Source organism: Plutella xylostella, chromosome 25 (assembly GCF_932276165.1).
Source record: "Plutella xylostella chromosome 25, ilPluXylo3.1, whole genome shotgun sequence".
NCBI lineage: Eukaryota > Metazoa > Arthropoda > Insecta > Lepidoptera > Plutellidae > Plutella > Plutella xylostella.
Genome location: NC_064005.1, coordinates 3,811,493 through 3,834,313, shown reverse-complemented (window position 1 = coordinate 3,834,313; position 22,821 = coordinate 3,811,493). Strand labels below are relative to the sequence as shown.

The following is a 22,821-nucleotide window of genomic DNA, read 5'->3' as shown; positions in this document are numbered from 1 at the left end:
GCATTCGCATTCGCATTCGCGAATGTCGATATCAGATATTCGCATTCGCATTCGCATTCGCGAATGTCCAAAAACACACATTCGTTACATCACTAGTCTCCTTACATAACCCTTATTGCTAGGAAGTAAAACACATAATGACATGTCCCATGAGACAGAATCAAGGTAAACGGTAAAATTTCCCCCCGCAAAAATTGGCAGACTTTTTTGCATCAAGAAAGGTCGCTATGACGCTTCCCGAGGGTACACCCGAGTCCGCGTTGTTCTATGCTACAAGCTCAGCTCGTCGGTCGACCGACGACGACGTACGCCGACCAACGAGCCCGACCCACGGCTAGACCGACCATACGCGCGTACCGTCAGCGTAGCTGTGTGCGCTGTGCGCGTTCATGCACTTGTATAGATATAGCTACGTCAACCGACGACGGTCAGCGTTGACCATCGGTCGAGCACTATTTCCACAGTCGTAATTTTTACAGTTGGTAATTAGGCTTTTTGTATTTTTACCATATTTTTTTATGATTGTGCACTGTCTTAAAGCTTAAAACACAATATTTATATTCGGTTCACTTTTTAATTTAAATTTTTTACACTCTCTCTAGTTGTTAGATCTATTTCTGCATGCAGACGGGGTTTGGCGCGAGGCAGGGGCCGCGGCGCGTCGGCGCAGACTTGGTCTTGGCGCTCAAGTCGTGGAAGTAGTACTCCTTGTAGTTCCTCTTTATGACCTCCGTGAGCTCTTTCAGCTGGTCCATGCCGGTCACCTCTGCTACTACTTTCAGCTGAAATCAGAGATTTTTATAGTGACAATGAAACGAGCACTAAAAGAAAGTATGTTTGGATGCACTTCGGGTTTACTTGGCATCCCTAGCCATATTGTAGCATCGGAAAACCTCTCTTAGCTTAGAAAGACACAATTTCCAAAAAAAAACTAAACAGCATCCTCTCACCTGAACGCTGAACACATCGCTCTTGACCCAGGTCCTGTCCGGCAGCATGTCTCGTATCCCCACGCCGATGCCGGTGAGCAGCGCGCACAGCTCCGCCGCGCCGCCCGGCCGGTCCGCCACCGTCACCTTGAACTTCACCAGCCGACCCTCAGCTCCTAAAGCCCGCTCTATGGCGCGAGACAGAACTTTGGAATCGATGTTGCCGCCGGAGCATATGCATACCACTCTGGAAATGTCGTGCTGTGTTAAAAGCTTTGGTAATTTATTATATAAATCTTTAAAACAGGGCCTTTGTCTTCAACGAGGTTCACATTGATCTTCTACGTATATGTCTATGACTTGTTTATTTTTGACCACGATCTCTACATATACCGTTCTTATTTCTTATTATTTATTACTCACTTCTTCCCTTTGAGGTTTTCGAACATGCCTGCCATGATCGCAGCGAAGGCCGTGGCGCCGGCTCCTTCAACCATGACCTTCTCGTCTTCAAGAAGATGCATGATAGCACGCATCACCCATTCCTCTTTTACTACAACCTAAAAGTAAACATATATTTTATCAATAATAAGTATAACAAGATTCCCATGCTACAAGTAAATCGATCATCAAAATAAATGGACTGAAACCACACTGTAGCGGAAAATCTAATTGTTACAAGTTCCAAATTTTATATTATTGGGCTTACCATTTTGTCCACCATTCCTTTGATGCTGGCGAAGGAGTTGACTCCCGCCATGCTGACCGCCAGCCCGTCGGCGATGGAGTCTGCGTAAGGTACTGCCGTTAACTCGTCTCTTCGGACTGATTCCGTCATTGAGCACGTTTTCTCCGTTTCAATGCCCTGAAAAAATGTTATATCAGGTTTATTGAGAATTATTTATTCATGTGGTAGGTATAGAGAAGTCTCGGTTTCCTGATCATCTGATGTCCATTCAGTGAAATGGTCGTTACCTTGGCAACATATGTACAATTCAGTGGACTGTTCATGTACATCGCAATAACCCTTTCCAGTCGCATCAGTTCGTTGTATTGGGTTATTTAAGTAGTGAAATCGGTCTTATCTCATTATCGAACTTTCCATTCGCCAGCTACAACAAAAACCATGTCATCCTCACATAAATCTCCGTGTCAGGCTTGAGATGCTTGATGGCGTTGGCGATGCCGGCCAGCAGAGAGCCGCCGCCCACCGGCACCAGCACGGCGTCCACCGTGGACAGCTGCTCCACCACCTCCAGCCCCACTGTTCCTTGGCCCTCGATCACGCGGATGTGGTCGTATCTGCAGGAAAAATCTTGTTGGTCGTTTATTTATTAAAGTAGTTGATTGGTTGTTCATAATCTTGAACCAATCACGTGCAATGATATATCCCTTTTGGTATATATCAGACTAGCAGACTGGACGGAGATAACTAACGAATGATCTCGCTGACTAGCACCTTATAACTAAACTATACCCCATATCCTTACGTTGTACGTGAATCGATTAGGTACTAGTGAAGCAATAAAAATCTTACTTATATAAAGAAGTCTTAGGTAATTTTGAAATCATGAAACACTTACCCATTAACATAAAGCATCTTCTTCTCCTTAGCTAATTCAAGAGCGAACAGTTTGGCGCTCATGATATCATCTCCGTGTATGATAACCCTGTTTCCCAGCATGGCCTTGCACTTGGCAATTTTCATTGGACTGGAATTGGTTGGCATGACGACGTGGCACGGTATGTTTGCCTTCAGGGTGTGGTAGCACATGGCCGAGCCGTGGTTGCCGGTCGTGGCCGATATCACGCCATGCTTCTTTTGGTCTTCTGTGAGAGTCGCCAGGAGATTGCTCACTCCACGTTCTTTGAAACTGAAAAGTGAATTCGTATTTGAATGGAATGTACGAAGGCCGTGTTTGCCGGTCTGTACGAAGTACTCCAGGATTCAGCGCAAAGTAGATGTATGCAGGGTGTATGGTATCAAAGTTGACAAAGGAAAGTTTGTTTCAGTTCTACTGACCTTCCTGTAGGTTGAAAAAACTCAGCTTTGTAGTATATTTCCATGCCATACGCTTGACCCAAGTGGGCTTTCTGCAATAGATAATTGGTTCAGTAGCAGTTATTGAGATACCTATCTAAATAGTAATTAAACACACCGAAGGAAAAGTCTGTATTAGATCTTATTAGGCTACGATGGCTAGTTGCTGTCCTATGGTACCCCAGTGGTACAGAGGGCCTTTACAAGTATGCGCCACGCCGTTCTGTCCTCAGCAACTACTCTGGCCTCCGTCCAGCTTAGGACTTACGCTCGCAGCTCGCCGTCCACTGTGCGCCGCCATGTGTGCACGGGGCGACTGAGTCTGCGGTGACCGCCAGGCGGTTTCCATTTGAAGACAATGCTCGCTTTGCTCTCGGCTCCTTTTCTGATGGTGTGGCCAATCCATCTCCATTTTCGCCATGCGATTTCTTGTTCGATGGAGGTCTGCTTACACACGTTCCACAGGTCAACGTTCCGGATTGTGTTCGGCCAGAAGATGCAGAGGATCGACCTCAGGGATTTGTTGACGAACACTTGTAGTTTGTTCATCAATCCCTTAGTCACTCTTCACGTTTCACAACCGAACAGCAGAACCGATCTGACGACGGAGTTGAAGAGGGAGATTTTCTACGATAGCTACCTTGTGTTAAACTATTGGTGCATTGAAAATGGTTGAGTACTCACGAGCAAGGGCGTCCGCACCACGGTACCGGCGATGCGGTGGGCGGCAGCCTCTATGTCCTCAAACTTCACCACTACCGGGTTGTTAGGATCAGAGTTTTCATCAAAAGCGGCCTGCAAAGGGTAAGTAAGCGGTACAAAATTTTGGTTGTTGTTGTCCAATCTAATGGTGATAAATCATAAACAAATTCTTACTGCGCCTGCGGTAGAGTTCGGCATCGTGATTTTATATTTTAGGGATTAGATTTTAGTTTCACACTTTCACTGGACATTAGCAGTTAGGTATATTTATTGTTCAAATCTTTTCGGGATGCATGGTCAACACCCCTTTTTTGTTGTTGTTTGGGATTAAGTTCATATTTCCACTAGCTTATTTAAGTTCTTCTATGATTTCCAAACATCATTATTTTGCTGATACCATTTGATAATTTAAAAACATCTAAAAGAGCTCTAAAAGAGGGAGATCCCATGGAAGATCCTTGTGACACAGGTGACATTTATATTTTTAGAAGAATAGAGCATGAATAGAGTCTTCTGATGGTTTCGTTGCCAGTATCCAGTATCTCAATATCGATATTATTTCGATGCTGATATTTTTTTACCCGACTGCCGAAGGAGGAGGGTAATGTTTTTACGGATATCTATCTAGACTAGAGACTTGGATGGATGAATGCAGACCTACGGTAACTGGCAACTATCTGCTTTGTGTTGGCAACTATCTGGACTAACGAAACAACATCGAAACTACCTACTATAGGTCCTAACTGTATCTTATCTTATAAAAAAAGTGAAATAGAGTTTAGTTTTCAACTTATTTAATAGTTACAAATATCACAGATTTAAATACACTAAACAATAAATTTGAAATGATCACCTGCAATAGTGATGCTTATGATCTTCGTTTTTTACGTATACAACACCTAATGAACATTAGACTCATCCGCGTAGGTACTACATCGAACTGGCGACTGACTGACTAATCCTTTCGCTACGGGTGCTAAACTATGCACAATAGCACACATTATAAATTATGTGTTTTGAATTATTTACTATTATCCTTATTATTGTAAATCTATCACTTTTTTTAACCTAATAATCTATTCTGCTACCCTAATGCGAGACGTCATCGTCATCAATAGAGGCGTCGTCTGGCGTCGGCGGCAGCGTGTCGTGGTCCCGCGCGAAGTACCACTCGCGGTAGCTGTCGCTGATCATGTGCTTCAGCTCCTCCATGTGCTCGGGCCCTCGTGTCTCGCAGACTACTTTCACCTGGAAGATGGCACGCAATGAAAATGTGTGTAAAATAGAGCTCAATAGGTAACTAAAACGTGGGGATCCATTTGTTGTATGGTTGCAAGAGCTTGGATAAGATTTTTGCGATGGAGATTGTAGAAGATAACAATTTCATTGAGATACTCAAGCAAAACCGTAGGTAATAATAATATGGGGTACCTAATGCATTGGGATTAGCAGCACATACTCTCTATGAATGAACTATTTGGTATGGTGCAGTCGCAAAAATAGCATAGGGGGGAGTAGTACGTCATCGTTAGCTTCTCATAAAGCTGTAGCAGTGACGGCATCGCATTTTACAATTCACTATTCAATCACCAGCAACCAGAAACTCACCCGAACACTGAAGATATCCCCGTGCACCCAGGCCCTCTCCTGCATGATGTCCTTTATAGAGACTCCTATAGAACAGATGAGCTTGCAGAGTTCAGCGATGCCGCCGGGCCGGTCGCTGACGGTGACCTTGAACTTGACCAGCCGCCGCTCGGCCGCCAGCCCGCGCTCCAGGCAGCGGCCCAGGATCGTCGTGTCGATGTTGCCGCCGGATAGGATGCAGACCACACTGAAACCGGAATGAGAGAAGGAATGGTGAAAATCTGAGAATTGGTGAATTTCTTGGAAATCGGAGCTGCAGTTCGCTATGGCGATTTATAAAGTCTGCAACACTTTTACTTGGCAATTTATGTTCTTAGATAATTCAATTCAATTTCATTTATTTCAGAAATGTCCATAGAAAATGTTCCGAAAGGGAAAGCAAGAAGAAATGTAGATAAAATCTTTTACCGGTTTGAAATAGCGCGTGTTGTTTTCTGAACATGTGCTAGATAATGATGTTATCTCGTGTCTAAATTGTGTTTATAAATGCTCCAGTGAAGTCCGGTTTGATTTCTCATTAGGTAATGAATATAGATTGGGGCCACTTATTACTAGTTATAACTACATCTTATGTCGATTTATCGATAAGAAATGATAAAAGATTGCTCAAAATTTACCACGGAAATAGAATACTAGGATAATAAAATGAGAATGTCTGGAGTTCAATATCTTCCTTGATAAGTGTTTATTAAAAAGCGGTTATTAATAACGTAGGTAGGATGTAGTATGCTGCTTCAGATTCTTTGTGAGATGGGGAGAGCTTATGCTTGCTGACTTTGGAGTTTTTCGGATTGATCATATTATAACGATTTGAATGACCGACGCTTGGCCGACGTTGTCAAAACCTCCATATGAGCACGATATCCTGTGGTAACCGGTAGATGCTGGATAACATGACTGCATGAGTGGTATTGTGGAGCTCCTTGGTAGATCTATCTGTCCTGGTACTCACGTCTTATTGGCCAGTTCCTCTACCACACACTTTCCCTACTCCATCGTGCAGTGAGCTAGTCCATGACAGAGGCCTCTGTTTACCTGTTGTCTGATGATGCCTCAACTTCTGTTGACAAGCAGCACGAAGCTTGATTGGTCGACGTATGATGCTACTCACGTCTTATTGGCCAGCTCCGGCACGAGCCCGGCCATGATGGCGGCCACGCCCACGGCGCCGCCGCCCTCCACCACGTACTTCTCCTGCTCCACGAGGCGCAGGATCGCGCGCGCCAGCCAGTCCTCGTTCACTGTTATCTGGGAAGAGCGGAGCGTTTTTAAAAATTACATACTCTTCAATTTAGGTATACTACATACTCCGAAAAACAAAAGCATTGTAGTTAATTAAAACTTTTTTGGTCCCGTTTCTTTTTCATCTACTTATCTAACTACGTACTTAATATTTTATGGGGTAGTTATTAATTTCTTCCATGGTTTACATAAAAAATGAAGATGATAACATACTAATTAATTTATTGTTATGTGATGTAGGAAGGCACGCAGTAAGTGTTACTATATCGTATATCTACGCATCAATACGCTATTATTGGTAGGTATAACATCTGATGAGACACTTATTATCTCTAAAGACCTTGTAATAAATTATATTGGGAAGCATTTTTTCAGTCGCGTGCTTGCTGTATGATTATCAGTAGGGGTCATCGTCTTTAGTTTAAAATAACTCAAGTAGGTACCTAAGTCTATCGCTATTAGTAATTTTGATAGAAGGTACCTGCTTACTATAACAGTAATGGTAATCTACCTACACACATACAAAAAAAAAACAAAAACACATTTCGGAAATATGCGGATCGGTGGATCCTTCCTAGTTGATAGGGGGAAAAACTTAAGTAAGTAAATAATGCGTACACAAGTAGATGAGGTACTCACAAGTCTATCAATAAGCGGCTTGACGGTGGTGAAGGCGTTGTACCCGACGGTGGGCACGGCGAGCCCGTCGGCCAGCGTGGAGCGGATGTCCACGGACACCGGGCCCTCGCTGCGCATGGCCTGCTGCATGCTCGGGCACTTCTCCGTTTCTACGCCCTGGGGAGTGGAGGTGGGGTTGTTAGGAGGTCGGTTGTAGTGAAGGATTTTATTCCTTCTTCAGGAGCCCTATACACTATCGTAGGTTGCCTATCATTATGATCCCTATACAAGTAAACCACCCGTTATGATCACTTGGGCCCGGGATGTTGTAGCCAGTAGCAGGTCTATTATGGATTTTATTTAGGGTGGATTAAATCGCAATTTTATACGGCATGGCTTTTAAAGTCTCCATATGTGGTAGTGGGAAGGTTAATAGCTGAATGACTTGATGGAGTGGTGTAGATGAGTGCTTCATATAGGAGACCTCAAATAGGCAAACGTAGTGTGAGAAGCCCTTTAGTTGGCAGCGGCAGCGGTCCGCTGAACTGAAGGCCTTTGGCAGCTCTATAGCTGCCAGCAGTGGCTGGACATGTTACCTGGAAACAGCTTTGGTAGAAGTTTCTGTGAAATCTTATAGTTATCTGCTAGTGTTGCCGCTGGTTCTTAGGGAAATCTCTTAATATCTGCTAGGAGTCCGCGTTGTTCTATGGTGGTTGGAACACTCACATAGATCAGCACGTCCGGCTTCAAGTGCTTGAGCGCGGTGGCGACGCCGGCCAGCAGCCCGCCGCCGCCCACCGGCACCAGCACGCAGTCCGCGCCCGGCACCTGCTCCGCGACCTCCAGCCCCACCGTGCCCTGCCCCGCCATTATGTGCGGGTGGTCGTAGCTAAGGGAATTTTACATTGCATTAGGTATCACGCTTTGCTTATAATGATGTGGTGTGAGTGTCAACTCACATTATATGATTAATAAAATGGCTGTTAAGAACCCAAAAAAATATTGCCTTTATACCATACAGCTAATAATCAGTAATAATATATGTTCCTCGATTTAAGTGACGTTGATTTCAGGAATGCGGTAAGTAACTGTTACTACTTTCCAACAACTTTACATGCATACACTGAAGGCCAATCGCGCAATTTTGCACTGTGTAACGTGAATTAATCTACAAAAATCTACATTACAGTGTACCAACGCTTTCACAAACTCACCCATTAATATAAGTCAATCCGCGTTCCTTAGCCAGCATCATCGCGTGGAACTTGGCCTCCTTCATATCATCACCATGAACAATCACGTTGGCTCCATACGAGCGGCACTTCTCAATCTTCATTATCGGAGCCACATTAGGCATGACCACTGTGACGGGTATGTTGAGGAGGTTGGCGTGGTAGCTGAGCCCTTGCGAGTGGTTTCCGAGGGACGCCGAGATCACGCCCTGCTTCTTGCAAGTCGGGGACAGGAGGAGGAGCGCGTTTCTTGCACCACGCTCTTTGAAGCTGTTGAACATATTAACTAAGTAGGTATATTATAGCTAATAACAAACAATAGTAACTAATGTTTCATCTTTGCTTTAGCTAGATAAAATTAAGGCGTTAAGGCGATAAGTCCGCCTTTGTGTACATAGACTGTCAACCTGTAATGATCTGTACTTACCTACTTTGTATGTTTTTATTTGTATGCAATAAAGAGTTTAAATAAATAAATTACCTCAAGTAGGTACCTACTCAAGTACTTTATGGTGTTTAAAAGTAACATAGTATGTACTTAGTTATGCGTTAAGTTTATAGATTGTTGGTATTTATGCAGCAGCAGACATGGCCTACCTTCCGGTATGTTGAAGAAAGTCATTCTTGAGGTAGATGTCCATGCCATACGTTTTGGACATGTGGGATTTCTGAAACAAATGGATGAAATATGGCTATAATAAATTTACTTCTAGTAATCATAATTTATCTATATTGTAAGCTAGAATATTTCATACTATGTAGGACCTACGACGTTAAGTTATACTGTACTAGCTGCTTATATGCACAAAAAAATACTTACCACACATGGTGTCTTCACAATCCCGCTCTGTATCCTGAAGGATGCGGCCGAAACATCCTCAAAGAATATCTTCTGTGGATTCTCCTTATCGCACATGGGATCATAGTCCACTATCTGGAAAACCATGTTAATTTTTAATTATTATTTTTTCCCTCCGCAATCCCAGTCGGCAGCGGTTTGGATTCCGAAATGGGTATTGCCTTTCTCCGCAAAATCTTATCAATAAACTACTTAAGTACTTCACAAATAATAACAACAAGATCGTTATTAATATTAATTGGGATCAAAGTTGAACCACCCATGATCGAAGAAAGAGGTTGATGTAGGAAGTAGGTATTTATGTCGGGTAGGAAGATTTTAAGTGGGCTATTTTATATGTAGTGAATATAGTAAATACATAGGTATAACTTTGATATTAGCAAATAAATAGATTAGACCACAATATTAAATTATTATTTTAAATCTATGTACTTACAGACATTTTCCGCTCGTAAGATTCCATGGTTGCTTTGTCGTGAAGTCTAACGAGTAAAGTATTAGTTATTTTGTTTTATCGCTAAAACAGTAACCGCTCGAGTGAACGTGATATGCTGATATGCATTGGTCACTACTGATTAACGAGAGGTCGTGTTGAGTCTTTTATTAACTGCTCTTTATCGGAAATTTGTGTGATCAAGTTATTAAGGTTCATTCTCGGAAGGTTTCTCCTATTTTATTATTTTTAATGAGTAGATGGGTAAGTAGGAACTTATATTATGTAGGTATAGGAATAATTATAAGAAAGTTTTATAGGACTTAAGTATTCATACGTTCATGTACATTTCATACGTTCAGTTTACTAAATGATTTCAGTTTTAGATTTTTCAACAAACTACCTACAAAGTTTCTATGCATTCAATCAACTTTAACTCACAGAAGAGAACATAAATTATTGTAAATTGTACTTAACTCTAAAGTATAATTTAACTTTTTGCCGCCACTCTAATGCCAATTTCATTTCCGGAATTTTCTTTCTTCCGTTTCCGCCGCCGCTATCATATTCACAGATTAGATGCCAGAAAATCGGACATAGAACAACACGGACTCAGACAAGGACCTCCTTGTGAGTGTTCTGTGGCCAAGGACTCCAGGGCGTCGACACATAAGCGGACGCGCGTTAAGGCGCCGACAAACTAGCGGACGTGGCTTACGGACGCGGCTGTCTGCCGCGACTGATAGTGTGTACCTACGGTCTTTTGGGACAGTTCGTGCCAAATCGCTCTCGGACGTCTGAAAGCTGAAGGTCAGTCCAAGGTTACGTCCGCAACTTACCTCCGATAGTTTGAACAGTGTAGTGTACATTCCTTACCTAGATACCTTTAAGTCTGCGCCTTTACGGACGCGGCTGTCAGTCCGATACGTCTGATAGTTTAGTGTACATTCCTTACCTAAAGATATCTAGGTACGGAATGTATACTACGCTGTTCAAACGAGAAGGACTCGGCTGTTGTTTCGGACATGTCAATCTTGCGATTATTTACAGTCCAAGAGAATAAGAATACAAGAATACAATATAATAAGAATACACTCGTATACGGTTCAAGGCATCATACAGTAGTAGTTAGTGTAGAAGTGACGTCAAGCATCGTCTTCGACTCGTCGAACTTTAGTGAGTGTGAAGCATAATTGTAAATTTGGTCTGTGCGTATATCTGTCATTTTCATTATGCTGTCAGATGTCAAACAATCATTTATTTTTTGTTGTGAAATTACCGAAAAATTTTGATAAAAATCCAGTTTAATTGAGTTTAATTTGGTATTCCCAGTATTATTATTGTCCGAATCGATAAATAAAGTGCAACTATGCCTTACGCAAATCAGCCCTCTGTGCATATTACGGAACTAACCGACGAAAACGTTAAGTTTGTCGTCGAAGACACCGAACTTAGCGTCGCTAATAGTATGCGACGTGTGTTTATTGCTGAAACACCAACGATGGCTATTGACTGGGTACAACTGGAAGCCAATTCGACCGTTCTTAGTGACGAGTTTCTGGCACATCGAATAGGTCTCATTCCTCTCATATCTGACGACGTCGTTGACAAAATTCGCTACTCGAGAGACTGTATGTGCGCCGACTTCTGTTCCGAATGCAGTGTTGAGTTCACGCTCGACGTGAAGTGCACGGACGAGCAGACGCGGCACGTGACGACGGCGGACCTGAAGTCGAGCGACCCGCGCGTGGTGCCGGTCACCTCGCGACACCGCGACGAGGACCAGGCCGACTATGGGGAGACCGACGAGATCCTCATCATCAAGCTGCGTAAAGGACAAGAGCTCAAGTTGCGAGCTTACGCCAAGAAAGGTTTCGGAAAGGAGCATGCCAAATGGAATCCTACAGCTGGAGTTTGCTTTGAATATGACCCTGACAACATAATGAGACACACCCTGTTCCCTAAACCAGATGAATGGCCAAAGAGTGAGCACACTGAGCTAGATGAAGACCAGTATGAGGCAGAATTCAATTGGGAAGCAAAACCGAATAAATTCTTCTACAATGTGGAATCTGCGGGGGCGCTGAAACCAGAGAATATTGTGTGTATGGGGATTGTTGTGTTGAAAAATAAACTGTTGAATTTACAGGTTCAACTGGCTCAAGAAGCCCAGAATGATGCATTAGCTATTAATTAATTTAAGAATAACATACAATAAAGTCTTCAAACAGAGCTTTGAGTTTCAATGATAAACTACATTTGCAAGCAATGAATATTACAAAAAAATATGCTGTATGTTAAATTCCATAGCAAGAAAAAATACTGCTCTATGATTTATCAAGAATGATAGATAGAGGAATGTCAAGTCAAGTCAAATCAAAACTAACCTTACAAACATTTCACAAACTTACAAACAAATCAATTTGAGAAATAACTAGGTTAGAAGTAACACAAAATTTAGGGTCAGTATGGATTTTACAAAATTAATGGGTCTCAATCAAGCCTATTCTGATATTGATAAATATTTGAGTTTGGTAAAGTATTTTTTTTCTAATTAATATGTACCTATAGAGTATTTTAGAATCAAATTGGTTAATTTAATTAATACTTATGTTGTTATTGTAGGATGGATCAGTTGCAGATGTTGAATATCCAGAAATCCTATCTTTTGATGATATAAAACAAGCAGCAGACAGAATTGAGGGAGCAGTCATTCATACCCCTCTTTGTGTATGTACTTTATATAAAAAAACCCTCTATTTATTAACTACCTACCACTAAACTAAGCTCGTCAATAATCTTAATCCTTTGCTTACCTGTTTCTTCATCAGGAAGCAAAGCTCAGTAAATTTACTGATTACAATATATATTTGAAGTGTGAAAATCTGCAGTTCACTGGGAGGTAATTTAGTTATATTATTTTTTAATTATTTGTATGTTGGTTCCATAAGTAACTACATAAAGATTCATACATTATCTAAATTCCTTGCTTAGTTATGCAGAAAGAGGTATGAGAAATGCTCTAGAAGTGTTAGATGAAGACAGGAAGAGTCGCGGGGTGATCCTGGCGTCCACCGGCGACATGGCGCTCGGAGCCGCGTACCACGGACGGACCCTCGGCATACCGGTTGGTTAAGTATAAAATCTAACGACAGATAGATATATTATGGTAGGGTAGTGGTGGATGGTGAAGAGCAGTATTGATCCTACATGAGGACAGCTACAGTTAAGCGTAGTCAGAATCAGATACTCAAGTCAAACTAAAACACCAGTTTTTTCGCCAAGCGGCATAAACACCCTCAAAGTGCGTTGCTAGCTTTGGACAGTTTTGTGACGCTGCTGGGAGAGATCTAATGGTTGCGCAATAGTAGACGATGGCGCGCTATTCATGACTGATACGTGTTATTGATCTACCTATATCTGTATGTTGTTACTCTTGTTACCTATGTCTAACATGGTGATGTTAGTTGAAACTCGCCCCCTGGCCAGGTGACGGCGGTGCTGCCGGAGGGCTGCGCGCCGGCGACAGCGCAGCGCTGCTCGGAGCTGGGCGCGGCGGTGGTGCTGTGCGGCGCCTCGCTCGACGACGCCGCCGCCTACGCCAGCAAGGCCGCCAGGGAGACCGGACAGACTGTGCTGAGGTTTGGTGTATTCCTTCAGCTATGTACATAGTAGGAAGCTGTTCCGTTCGGATACTTATCTACACAACGGGCGTGTCATGCTAGTCGAGGCTTGGCCATGGCCTACCTGGGTTATGGAACCTACTAGGTATAACTACCTAATACAGACCATCTCCGATGGACCGGAGACCTAAGATAGATACCTAGCGGGTCGTGGCTGAATAATGAGGAGAGGGCCATTACCTAGTGGGTGATGAAAGGCTGATGATGACGAACGCTTGCCTCCCCGTAGCTCGGACGACATGGCGTCGCTGGCGTGTCTGGGCGGCGTAGTTTGTCCATATTGCCGTCGTGCTCGTACTCATAATCATAAATACCTACATAGATAAAAGCCTCCATTCATAGTCAATTTTACCGTCATAAAGCTTGTCCAAGGCTTAGTGTGGCGTCAAGCATATGAAGCATACTAGATTTGTAGCTGCCAAAAGCAGCCCAATTCTTGTCGACAGGCTTGAGAATTGATCGTGGCAGCCCTTCATTCAGTACCTATTCATGGTATTAGTAGTTATTGATTGTGCTGCTCGCCGGCGCACCGTGATCATATATATAGATAAAGGCTTCCACCAATAATCAATTCTGCTGTCATCAAGCTATACCCTTGTAGGCTTGGTGGGGCGTCAAGCATACTAGATTTGTAGCTGCAAAAGTTATTAATTTGGAGCCTTTCAGTAGGTACCTATCGGGGCATTAGCAGTTTTTGATTGTTGGCTGATATAGCTCGCGGGTTTCCCCCTTAGCTCGGGAATACGCTAGTAATATATACTTATGTTAATGGTGGGAGCCCTTCAGTACCTATCGTGGCATTAGCAGTTCTTGCTTGTCTCCCCATAGCTCTGACGACATGTCTTCGCTGGCGGGGCTGGGGGGCTCGGGCGCGGAGGTGGTGCGCCAGCTGCCCGGCGCGGACTGCGTGCTGGCGCCGGCCACCGTGCTCATATACTTACATAGATAAAAGCCACCTCAACCCATAATCAATTTTACCGTCATCACCAAGCCGGTCCAAAAATACTAGATTGTAGCTGCAAAAGTTACAAAACTGGCAAGTCAATTCTGGTCGAGGTCTTTAGTACCTATCGGACCATTAGCACAGTGTTTGATCGCTGGTTCTCCCTGTAGCTCGGACGACATGTCCTCGCTGGCGGGGCTGGGCGGCGCGGGCGCGGAGGTGGTCCGCCAGCTGCCCGGCGCGGACTGCGTGCTGGCGCCGGTGCGCAGCGGCGCGCTGCTCGCCGCCGTGCTCGTCGCCTGCAAGAAGATGAAGTGCACGTGTCTGGTTTATGTGAGTTTTTGGCGGGGCGGTTAGTATTGTTTACGAGATTGTGGGTGAAGCTAACTACTCGTTAAATAACTAAACTATAATACGTTGTTACCGGGCTCTTTGCATAGAGCCTATGTACTTTACCTAGGTACCTAAGGGTCTAAGGATAGAGTGCCTAGCTAGGTACCGGTAGACGTAGCATGAATAAAATTATAGGTACCTAGCTGTTACCAAACCCTATCTACCTACCTACCTAGGTACCATTACAAGGGTTGTTATATCCCATTCCACCAGACAGAACCCTTATTACATTCGAATAAGGTCAGTTTTTGTTTGTGTCAGATGTCATTACCCGTGGATATACTATCAGTAGTTATCTAAAATAAGGTTAAGATAAACACCCAATCATAAGTATCTACGTACCCAGGGTGCGGAGTGCTCGGCGAGCTGGGCGCCTCGAGTGTCGGAGCCAACGCCTTCGCTACCATCAAGAACAGACTAGACAGAATGGTACTTCCAATCATAATTTTTAATAGCGGTTAGGTTACCTACAGACGTAATATTAGCTATTAAAATTGTATATTAAATGGAAGTGGATTAAATAAAATTGTACATTAAATGGAAGTATCTGTGGGCTGCAACGTATGGGGCCAGCCATATCTGCCGAAAGCACCTACCCATTACGGGCGTTGCGTGCGGCTGATGAGTTCTAGACAACACCAATAACCAATGTCGGTATGAAACCCTCCAGTGTGCCAGATAGGTACATCGGCTGGTAGATGTTGAGAGAAAGGCCGAGGAGACTGCTGTAGGAGGAGAGACCATTCCAGCAGTGGACGTTTGCACGCTGATGATAATGTGATATCTCCAGCAGTGTGTAGGTACCTACTTAGGGCTGTCACACATAAAAACGATACGACGTCGGCCTCGTGTCGAAAAAGTCCTCACTCGAGGTGTTCAGAGAAAGAGTGAGCGTCGTATTGCGTTTGTGTAAAAAAGTATTATTTTTTATAATATGACGTAATGTTCCTCTAATCTGCAGTTGGTAGTGGAGGAGTCGTGGGTGGCGCGCGCGACGGTGGCGCTGCTGGAGCGCGAGCGGCTGGTGGCGGGCGGCGCGGGCGCGGTCGCGCTGGCCGCCGTCATGCAGGGGCTGGTGCCAGAGCTCAAGGGGAAGAGGTATGCGGAGGGGAATGACAGTTTTGTTAAATCATTTGGAGAGGCTTATTTTTTGTTGCAGCTATAAGGCCATTCCTTTCACACCACCAAAATTAATCATTGGTTATGTGGTACGGGTTCTCTGTTATCTTGGATTCTTTAAGTGGAAATAACGTCATCATAATATATCAGACCACCTTTCCTTAGGTACTTACGGGACTTGGCCAGTTTTTTGGCAGCTAAAACTGCCACAAAACCGATTCGAGTATCTTTAGAAAGCTACTACCTATTCTAATTCCACTTCTTCATCCTTCCCCAGAACGGTGTGCATAATAAGCAGTGACACCGTGGACGCCGGTCGACTGGCACGCGTGATCCAGCGCGGGCTGGGCGCGGGCGGCCGCCTGCTCCGCTTCGCCGTGCCTCTGCCCGACCACCGCGCGGGGTTGGAGGGCCTCACCAAGGCCGTGTTCGATGAAAGCGCCGTGCTTAAGAGCATTGTGACCGAACAGATGTGGCTGCATGGCGATGTTTGCACTACTTGGGTAGGTTTTTTTAAGTTACCTATCTAGAATAAACAAAAATGATTGCTTTCAGGATTTAAAAACATATGGCAATGGAAAAGTTGTTCTCATCTCAAAATAAACCTTTTACAAATTACTTATAAATCCTCCTTCAGTCCTTTCAGACTTGAAAGAAATATGTCAATGAAATTTTTTCTCATGTCAAAATAAAATCTTATGAAAATGTATCCTGTTATTGATTGCAGGCCAATGTGGTGGTGGAAACGGCAAGTGAAGAGCACTCCGCTATCTTCAAGGAAAAACTAAGAGAGCTCTACCCGTCTGCAAGATTTGCTGTTATGTTGCAAAAGTGAAGCTACCCAATAAAAATATCTACATTTTGATATTATAGTCCTATTTGTAACTTCCTTAAGAGTAAAAATGAAACAAGTAAATTTTTGTGATTTTTTATTTTTGTAACTTATCCATAACCTTACGCAACGGGATCGTCACCCTTTGTCGCCCTCGTGTAGATGACCTGTCCGTGGTGCTGCACTACCTGCTTGATTAGACCTGAAACCAAGCAAACATCTCCATTAGTCCACTATTACTGGCCATTAGAATAGAATACTAGTGTGGGAGGGAACAATCAGACTCAATATATCAGTATTTTACTGTCATGGTTTTTCTAGATAAAGTCAACATCACATTGGTTCCTTCAGTTGTATGATAAGCAAGCACATTACAGAAAGGATGATTAGAGATCTATGTTCGCATAACAATAATCAAATAAGATCAACTATTCAAGCAGCTTATTAAAGGGAGGTTAGGTAAACAATTGGCCACTGCTAAAATATTCAACAAAATGCAATACTGAATACAACAAATAGTATCTTCAGTACCTAGGTTTAGAGCTATAAACAAAATTCATGCTTTCAGTACAAACCTTTTTCTCTAAGCTCGATGAGTGCCCTCCTGGCGAGGGATCCGCGGACCTTCAGTCTCTCGGAGACCACGGCGGGGGTGATCAGCTTGTATTGGGGCACTTCTTTGTACAGCTTCTCGTAGGTTGCCTTGTCAAACAACACCTGGTTGTTCAACTTGTCACGGACTTTTCCCTTGGACCACTTCTGCAATGGACAATATGGATGTGTTAGAAGGATATTCAATGAGGATATTATGAAGTGCTGTAGTAAGGTAAGCCATCAGACTCAATATATCAGTTAATTTACTCTCATGGGTAAATAGAGGAATAGATGTATAATCATTTGGCAATTTACACTTTCTTAATAAAGATACTGTTTGACATTCATAAACATTACTTTCAATATTTGGAATCAAGATATTAACAGGAAACTAAAGAGTAATAAATTGACATGTTCATATAACCTAACTTTTTGACATCAGCACTGGCTTACCTTCTTCTTGGCTTTGCCGCCACCGGATCCCTCCTTCTTCTTCTGGGTCTTTTGTGGCTGCTTGGCCGAGGACTTCGCATCCTTCTTGGGCGGCTGGAATTATAAAATATTGTTGACAAGCCATGTTCGCCACGAGGTTATAATAATTCACTGAGCACTATCACAAAGAATACTTGGAGGGAGCTTCTAAAAATCTATATTTGGTCTTTAATTCGCGAAATTTCATTACCACATTGATTAATTAGTCTAAATAAACTCTTAAAACTTAAAATAAATTAGAAAAAATAATGTGCGAACTAAACACTCACCATCTTGAAACCGGAAAGATGGCTGAAGAAAAAATTACTCCGATTGTCTGTGGTCCATACGAGCGGAAACACAAAATGGTAGCGTTCAGAAATTTATGAAATAATAAATTCGAGGAATTTTGATCTAAATCGAAGATAGAGAGGTTTATAAATAATTTTTTTATACTATTTTGGTGTGTGAGACCTTGGTGAGACTATGAAGTAATAAACTAAGTGTGAGACTATCCCATACATTTACGATATTATTACAAATCTTTGTTCTGGGCATTGACATATATAGGGTAAAACACCCAGTAACTGACCATGTGCCAGTAACTGACCACCTTCCTCTTCAACTCCAATAAATAAGAAATATAGCCAAGCAGGGCCATCTAGTGAACATCCAGTCTATTTTGTGGTTCATTGAGAGCATTACTGATACAAAAGATTTTGGCAGCCGCCAACAGATGGATAGTGAGCGATCGAAAAAGTTCAGTTGGCGCGCGAACCGAGTAAATTGCAGTTGTGACTAACGTATTTGTTAAGGTAAGTGAATTTTTTGATCGTAAAATTTACCATGAAAAAAATTGAAATCATTGAAAGAAAAAATTATACCATATAGATTTAATTATAAAGATTACGTTTTTGATAAGATTCAGCTTATTCTTTCCCGTTTGATTGTTTTTAATGGGGTGGACAGTTACTGGACGACAAAACAGCGATTTTCCAATAACTGACCACCTATGTCGGTTATTGGGATTTTTGGTTGAAGCTGAATTTAGGCAAAATAAGAACGTAATATTAAAGCTCATATGTGCCATTTTCTTGTGTCAAAATATGAGCATTCTATCTTCACTCCTTCCATTTACTGACATAGGTGGTCAGTTATTGGGTAAATTGGTGGTCAGTTACTGGTATTATTATATATGATATATTTTTACAGCTTTCAGCGAGATGAAGAAGCGCCAAAATAGCAAAAAAAAGTATAGAAAAGGCAATTCCACTTGTCTGAGACGAACTAGGATCAACCAGACATTCCAAAATAATTCAGGGTGACATGCAAGCACCTTTTAAAATATAGAGAATTCAAACACAAAGTCCAAGTTTGTTCCAGATTCGGCATTAGCTGATGAGGAAGATAAAAACGCTAGTAGGGCATACTATCAGCCTAGGATAATGTGGATTCTCCAGGATAAAGACAGATGTCACCATTTTTCCTTAAAGATAATCCTTGGAGCAGTCCCTTCAAGATGCATTCTTGAAGGGACTGCTCCAGACCAGGAGAAAAATGGCTTTCACCATCTCACTCTATGAAAAGATACTCAAATGCTTTCTTCAGAACAGCTGAAGGCGTACCTAACCAATGCCAGCGCTTGTGAACCAGATGAAATTGGTTCCACGTGCACAAAAGCACTTGGCGAACAAGACCTCAATGACGCTATTAATGACCCAACCCGAATATACGTTACCGACGAAACGCGCCTCCACATTTTTCCAAAGACAGGCAAAGCCACTTCAGCAAAATAGGAAAAAGATAGCATCACTACAATGCTAGCACCCTCAGCCGGTGCACCAACACGCCCTTCAATGGCATTATGAACGGCCAGCGGATTTCAAACAGAACGGTAAAATTGGCACACAAGAAATGGGGCATTCTTCTATAAGTTGTTACCACGACCAACACCCCAGCCATTTGGAACCGATACCACAACTATCCGAAATCCACTGGCAACGCTATAATATCATTGGCAGACACTTTAGTCCAGCAGCGGAAAATGCAAAAAGTACAGCGATGTTCTGCTTCAGTGACGCCTCTTCAACGAGGCAAAGATTCCATGTTCCCCTTGCAGAAATGACTACTCCTGTCTTTGGCCAAATACTTACCTACGAAAGCACGTTTCAACAGCATCCTAAATATTCCAGTTGAATCCTCAACAAAGTCCTTGAAATCTCGTTCGTCAAGGCATCTTTGTATCCTGAAAAACTAACCCCCAATATCTGATTCGGTCATAATTACAATGGCTAGCCTCAATGACTCTTTTAGCCGCACTGAAAGTGTCTGGGTGGGGTTTCAGCAATAATGAAAACCATCTGTCTCTGGTCCTACATCATTGAAAGGACCGGCGGGGAAAGGGCCTACTTTTCCGGCGGGGAATTTATGTTTTCCCAGGCTGACAATACAATCCGCCACGATTCCTCCTCCTCATCAGTTGATACCGAATATGGAAAAGACCGGCTTTAGCGCTTGGATTCGCTACTTTATATTTAAGAAAATGCTCGTTTCTGGCACCATGAATGCTTCATGGGCCTGTCCCACTGATCCTGGCTTGTTCCGGACAAAAAAAATCGCCCTTTCTGTGACTTATCTGAAGGTACTACATTGGGGCCACTTAACCTCCCTGAAAGCTGTAAATTTAAAATGCGTTTTCACTATGTGCATGTGTGTTTATTCCTTTGTTTTTAGTATTTAACAACAATGCATAAATTGTGTTTTTAATAAATAAATGGTTGATTATTAGGATAAAATATCATTTAAATTATGCATTAATCTGATTTAATGCACTTTTCAGTTAAGAAACCTTGAGCAAAAGTGATGTGTCACACATTAAAAGAGACCAGAGGATCGGTACTATTACATGAAGTAATCAAATAAATAAATAATAATAAGATTTAATCATAATTCCATTTTTAAACCATTTTAAATTGGTGGTCAGTTACTGGCATCGAGTGTGGTCAGTTACTAGATTTTAGTGGTCAGTTACTGGGAAAATCACTACTTTTTGTTTGCAAAAATATATAAAAAAAATGAGTAACTTCTACATGTTTGCTATTTACTCAGGAATGTAGCTCTATTATTCTAGTTTCTAAAACAAAAATCGGATTTAATAAGCGATAAGAATTGAGCCCGCTACAGATAAATTACTGGAACAACTCCCTTAAGGTGGTCAGTTACTGGGTGTTTTGCCCTATTACTGCGTAAGGACAGGCCAAACCACTCAAGAAAATGGCACCCGCGCGTTGGCCCTAAAATAGTCATTTTAGGGCCAACGGTCCTCAGTCGACAGTTGTCTGTGACGGAGAGATAGTCTTTGTTTCTTAAAGATAAGATAAGATAAGATAAAAATTTATTTATTGTAAACATGGGTATACAAAATGGTGTTACAAAAATATCATAGGTAGTTCTCCATGCTTTGCACTATACAGTACGTACAACTTTTTGCTTACACTTTAAAATTCATGCAAATTTACAGTTTGTGATTCATAAAGAAGTAAAAATAAGTCCAAACTAACATTACACAATAATAGTAATATAATAATGAAATAGTCATATAGGTAGTAATAGTCATTAATTTATACAATAGATTTATAATATGTCATTTATGTAGTCATTAATTGTATAATAACATTTTTTTTGAAGAATAGTATTTAGTTTATTTTTAAATTGGATAAGGTCAAGACATCTTATATTGTTAGGCAGTTTGTTGTCTTGTGATAAATATGCCTATTTTTGTTGTGAAAGGCTACAAAAACTATGATACGAAGGTCAAAAAGGAATATGGAATATCGTATCATCCTTAATTAATAAATAAACACATTTTAAAGCGATAATTATTTTACTACCAAAGTCTACAATGGCCGCACGATGTAACCTTGTACGGGCGTCCGCATGCAACTCACTCATATTATTATGTACCTACTGTCCGGTGACGGTAAAATATGAACGCACGTACAAGGTTGCGTCGTCAGGATAAGTAGCTCGGCTCTGAAATAGTTCCAACAAATTATGACAGATGGCAGTTATTTTGCTTGTATGAAGAAGGTTTGAGTAAAATGTTCTAAGGGCGTATCCTTCCTTTTGAAATCATTGGTTCTGGGTCATAGTTTTGGTCACCTCAGAATAATAATAACCTCATTCAGTGCAAAAGAGCGGTTCTCTACAAGGATGCTACAAGGGATGAAACTCCGGGGCGCCTGAGTAGGAGTGTGTGTACCCAACTAAAAACTATATACCACCGCCGCCGCCACCACTCCGTGAAAAAAACCGATTGGTATATTATTATTAGGGTTCCGTAGTAAACTAGGAATTCTAGGAACCCTTATTAATAGTTTCGTCATGTCTGTCTGTCCGTTTGTCCTGGTTGGTTCTCCGCCGTCTGCACCGATTGCCACGAAAATTGGTTTAGAGATGTATACTGATAATCCAAAAATTGGTTTCTAAATTAACAAAAAATATTTTTTTTACCCCCTTACATAAAGCGAAAAAAAAGACATCGTGTGGGTATCGTTAAAAAGGTATCTTTAAATACAGCAAAAATGGCTTTGAAAGCATGTGGATCGAACTCCCTAGTCTCGAGAGTCGAGATACATTAATACCAAATTAAAATTAGGGCGTCCCCCCCTGTTAACTTTTGAAATACCAATAAGTACAATAATTCTGAAAAAAAAATGCTGCATACCTCCAAGTAAGTACTTCCAACTAAAACTATAGCGGACTCTGTATCATGCATAGTTATTTTTATACAACTCGACCAACTTATGACGTGTACGGTGGCCTGCGCCTAAAAGTATACAGGCGGAGTTTTTAAAATAGCGATCCCTGATGATGAAGGGACCAGCTACATCTGTTATAAATCCGGGGACGTGTTGTGTGTGATATGTGTAGCAGTGGTGTTTATGTGGATGTGCTTGAGCAGCATGTGAGCTTGAGATCGCTATTTTAAAAACTCCGCCTGTATACTTATAGGCGCAGGCCACCGTACTACTGTACGGTCTTTTTCTCTGAAGCGGTCGGAACCCTTTCATGTTACCTGTCC

General features: G+C 42.1%; 5 protein-coding genes across 5 annotated transcripts; 2 read left to right on the top strand and 3 right to left on the bottom strand.

The window, feature by feature from the left end:
• Nucleotides 1-554: 554 nt before the first annotated feature.
• Nucleotides 555-4,147, bottom strand: LOC105398696 (L-threonine ammonia-lyase). Its single transcript, XM_038107317.2, has 9 exons — nt 3,847-4,147; nt 3,655-3,765; nt 2,953-3,023; nt 2,513-2,803; nt 2,069-2,231; nt 1,639-1,794; nt 1,353-1,489; nt 951-1,176; nt 555-782 (listed from the first exon to the last, which is right to left on the bottom strand). Exons 1-9 carry the CDS (start codon nt 3,868-3,870, stop codon nt 612-614), a joined length of 1,350 nt encoding a protein of 449 aa, XP_037963245.2. The 5' UTR covers nt 3,871-4,147; the 3' UTR covers nt 555-611.
• A 610-nt stretch (nt 4,148-4,757) lies between these two features.
• On the bottom strand, nt 4,758-9,974 carry LOC119691019 (L-threonine ammonia-lyase). Its single transcript, XM_048630074.1, has 9 exons — nt 9,707-9,974; nt 9,232-9,345; nt 9,009-9,079; nt 8,394-8,681; nt 7,906-8,068; nt 7,201-7,356; nt 6,431-6,567; nt 5,281-5,506; nt 4,758-4,920 (listed from the first exon to the last, which is right to left on the bottom strand). Exons 1-9 carry the CDS (start codon nt 9,731-9,733, stop codon nt 4,762-4,764), a joined length of 1,341 nt encoding a protein of 446 aa, XP_048486031.1. The 5' UTR covers nt 9,734-9,974; the 3' UTR covers nt 4,758-4,761.
• A 986-nt stretch (nt 9,975-10,960) lies between these two features.
• On the top strand, nt 10,961-11,931 carry LOC119691020 (DNA-directed RNA polymerase II subunit RPB3). Its single transcript, XM_038107321.2, has one exon. It carries the CDS (start codon nt 11,073-11,075, stop codon nt 11,898-11,900), a length of 828 nt encoding a protein of 275 aa, XP_037963249.1. The 5' UTR covers nt 10,961-11,072; the 3' UTR covers nt 11,901-11,931.
• Nucleotides 11,932-12,045: 114 nt separating this feature from the next.
• LOC105398695 (L-threonine ammonia-lyase) lies at nt 12,046-16,686 on the top strand. Its single transcript, XM_048630304.1, is given in 11 exon segments — nt 12,046-12,237; nt 12,329-12,433; nt 12,535-12,605; nt 12,698-12,830; nt 13,193-13,344; nt 14,500-14,662; nt 15,069-15,083; nt 15,086-15,151; nt 15,684-15,820; nt 16,119-16,344; nt 16,569-16,686. Coding segments are annotated over 11 exon segments (1,242 nt in total). The 5' UTR covers nt 12,046-12,171; the 3' UTR covers nt 16,677-16,686.
• Nucleotides 16,687-16,757: 71 nt separating this feature from the next.
• On the bottom strand, nt 16,758-18,118 carry LOC105398657 (40S ribosomal protein S25). The gene is made up of 4 exons (XM_011570815.3): nt 18,029-18,118; nt 17,721-17,813; nt 17,249-17,432; nt 16,758-16,875 (listed from the first exon to the last, which is right to left on the bottom strand). Exons 1-4 carry the CDS (start codon nt 18,029-18,031, stop codon nt 16,796-16,798), a joined length of 360 nt encoding a protein of 119 aa, XP_011569117.1. The 5' UTR covers nt 18,032-18,118; the 3' UTR covers nt 16,758-16,795.
• Between the last annotated feature and the right edge of the window lie 4,703 nt (nt 18,119-22,821).

Coding starts and splice junctions, on each gene's coding strand:
- LOC105398696 (XM_038107317.2), bottom strand. CDS start 3,870: ATGCCGAACTCTACCGCAGGCGCA. Junction 2,232..2,512: donor AAGATGCTTTATGTTAATGG/GTAAGTGTTTCA, acceptor TTTTTCCTGCAG/ATACGACCACATCCGCGTGA. Junction 1,490..1,638: donor AAGGAATGGTGGACAAAATG/GTAAGCCCAATA, acceptor GTTTACTTTTAG/GTTGTAGTAAAAGAGGAATG.
- LOC119691019 (XM_048630074.1), bottom strand. CDS start 9,733: ATGGAATCTTACGAGCGGAAAATGTCT. Junction 9,080..9,231: donor TTGTGAAGACACCATGTGTG/GTAAGTATTTTT, acceptor CATTTGTTTCAG/AAATCCCACATGTCCAAAAC. Junction 6,568..7,200: donor AGCCGCTTATTGATAGACTT/GTGAGTACCTCA, acceptor CGCTCTTCCCAG/ATAACAGTGAACGAGGACTG.
- LOC119691020 (XM_038107321.2), top strand. CDS start 11,073: ATGCCTTACGCAAATCAGCCCTCTGTGCATATTACGGAACTAACCGAC.
- LOC105398657 (XM_011570815.3), bottom strand. Junction 17,433..17,720: donor GCGGCAAAGCCAAGAAGAAG/GTAAGCCAGTGC, acceptor TGTCCATTGCAG/AAGTGGTCCAAGGGAAAAGT. Junction 16,876..17,248: donor CATCGAGCTTAGAGAAAAAG/GTTTGTACTGAA, acceptor GCTTGGTTTCAG/GTCTAATCAAGCAGGTAGTG.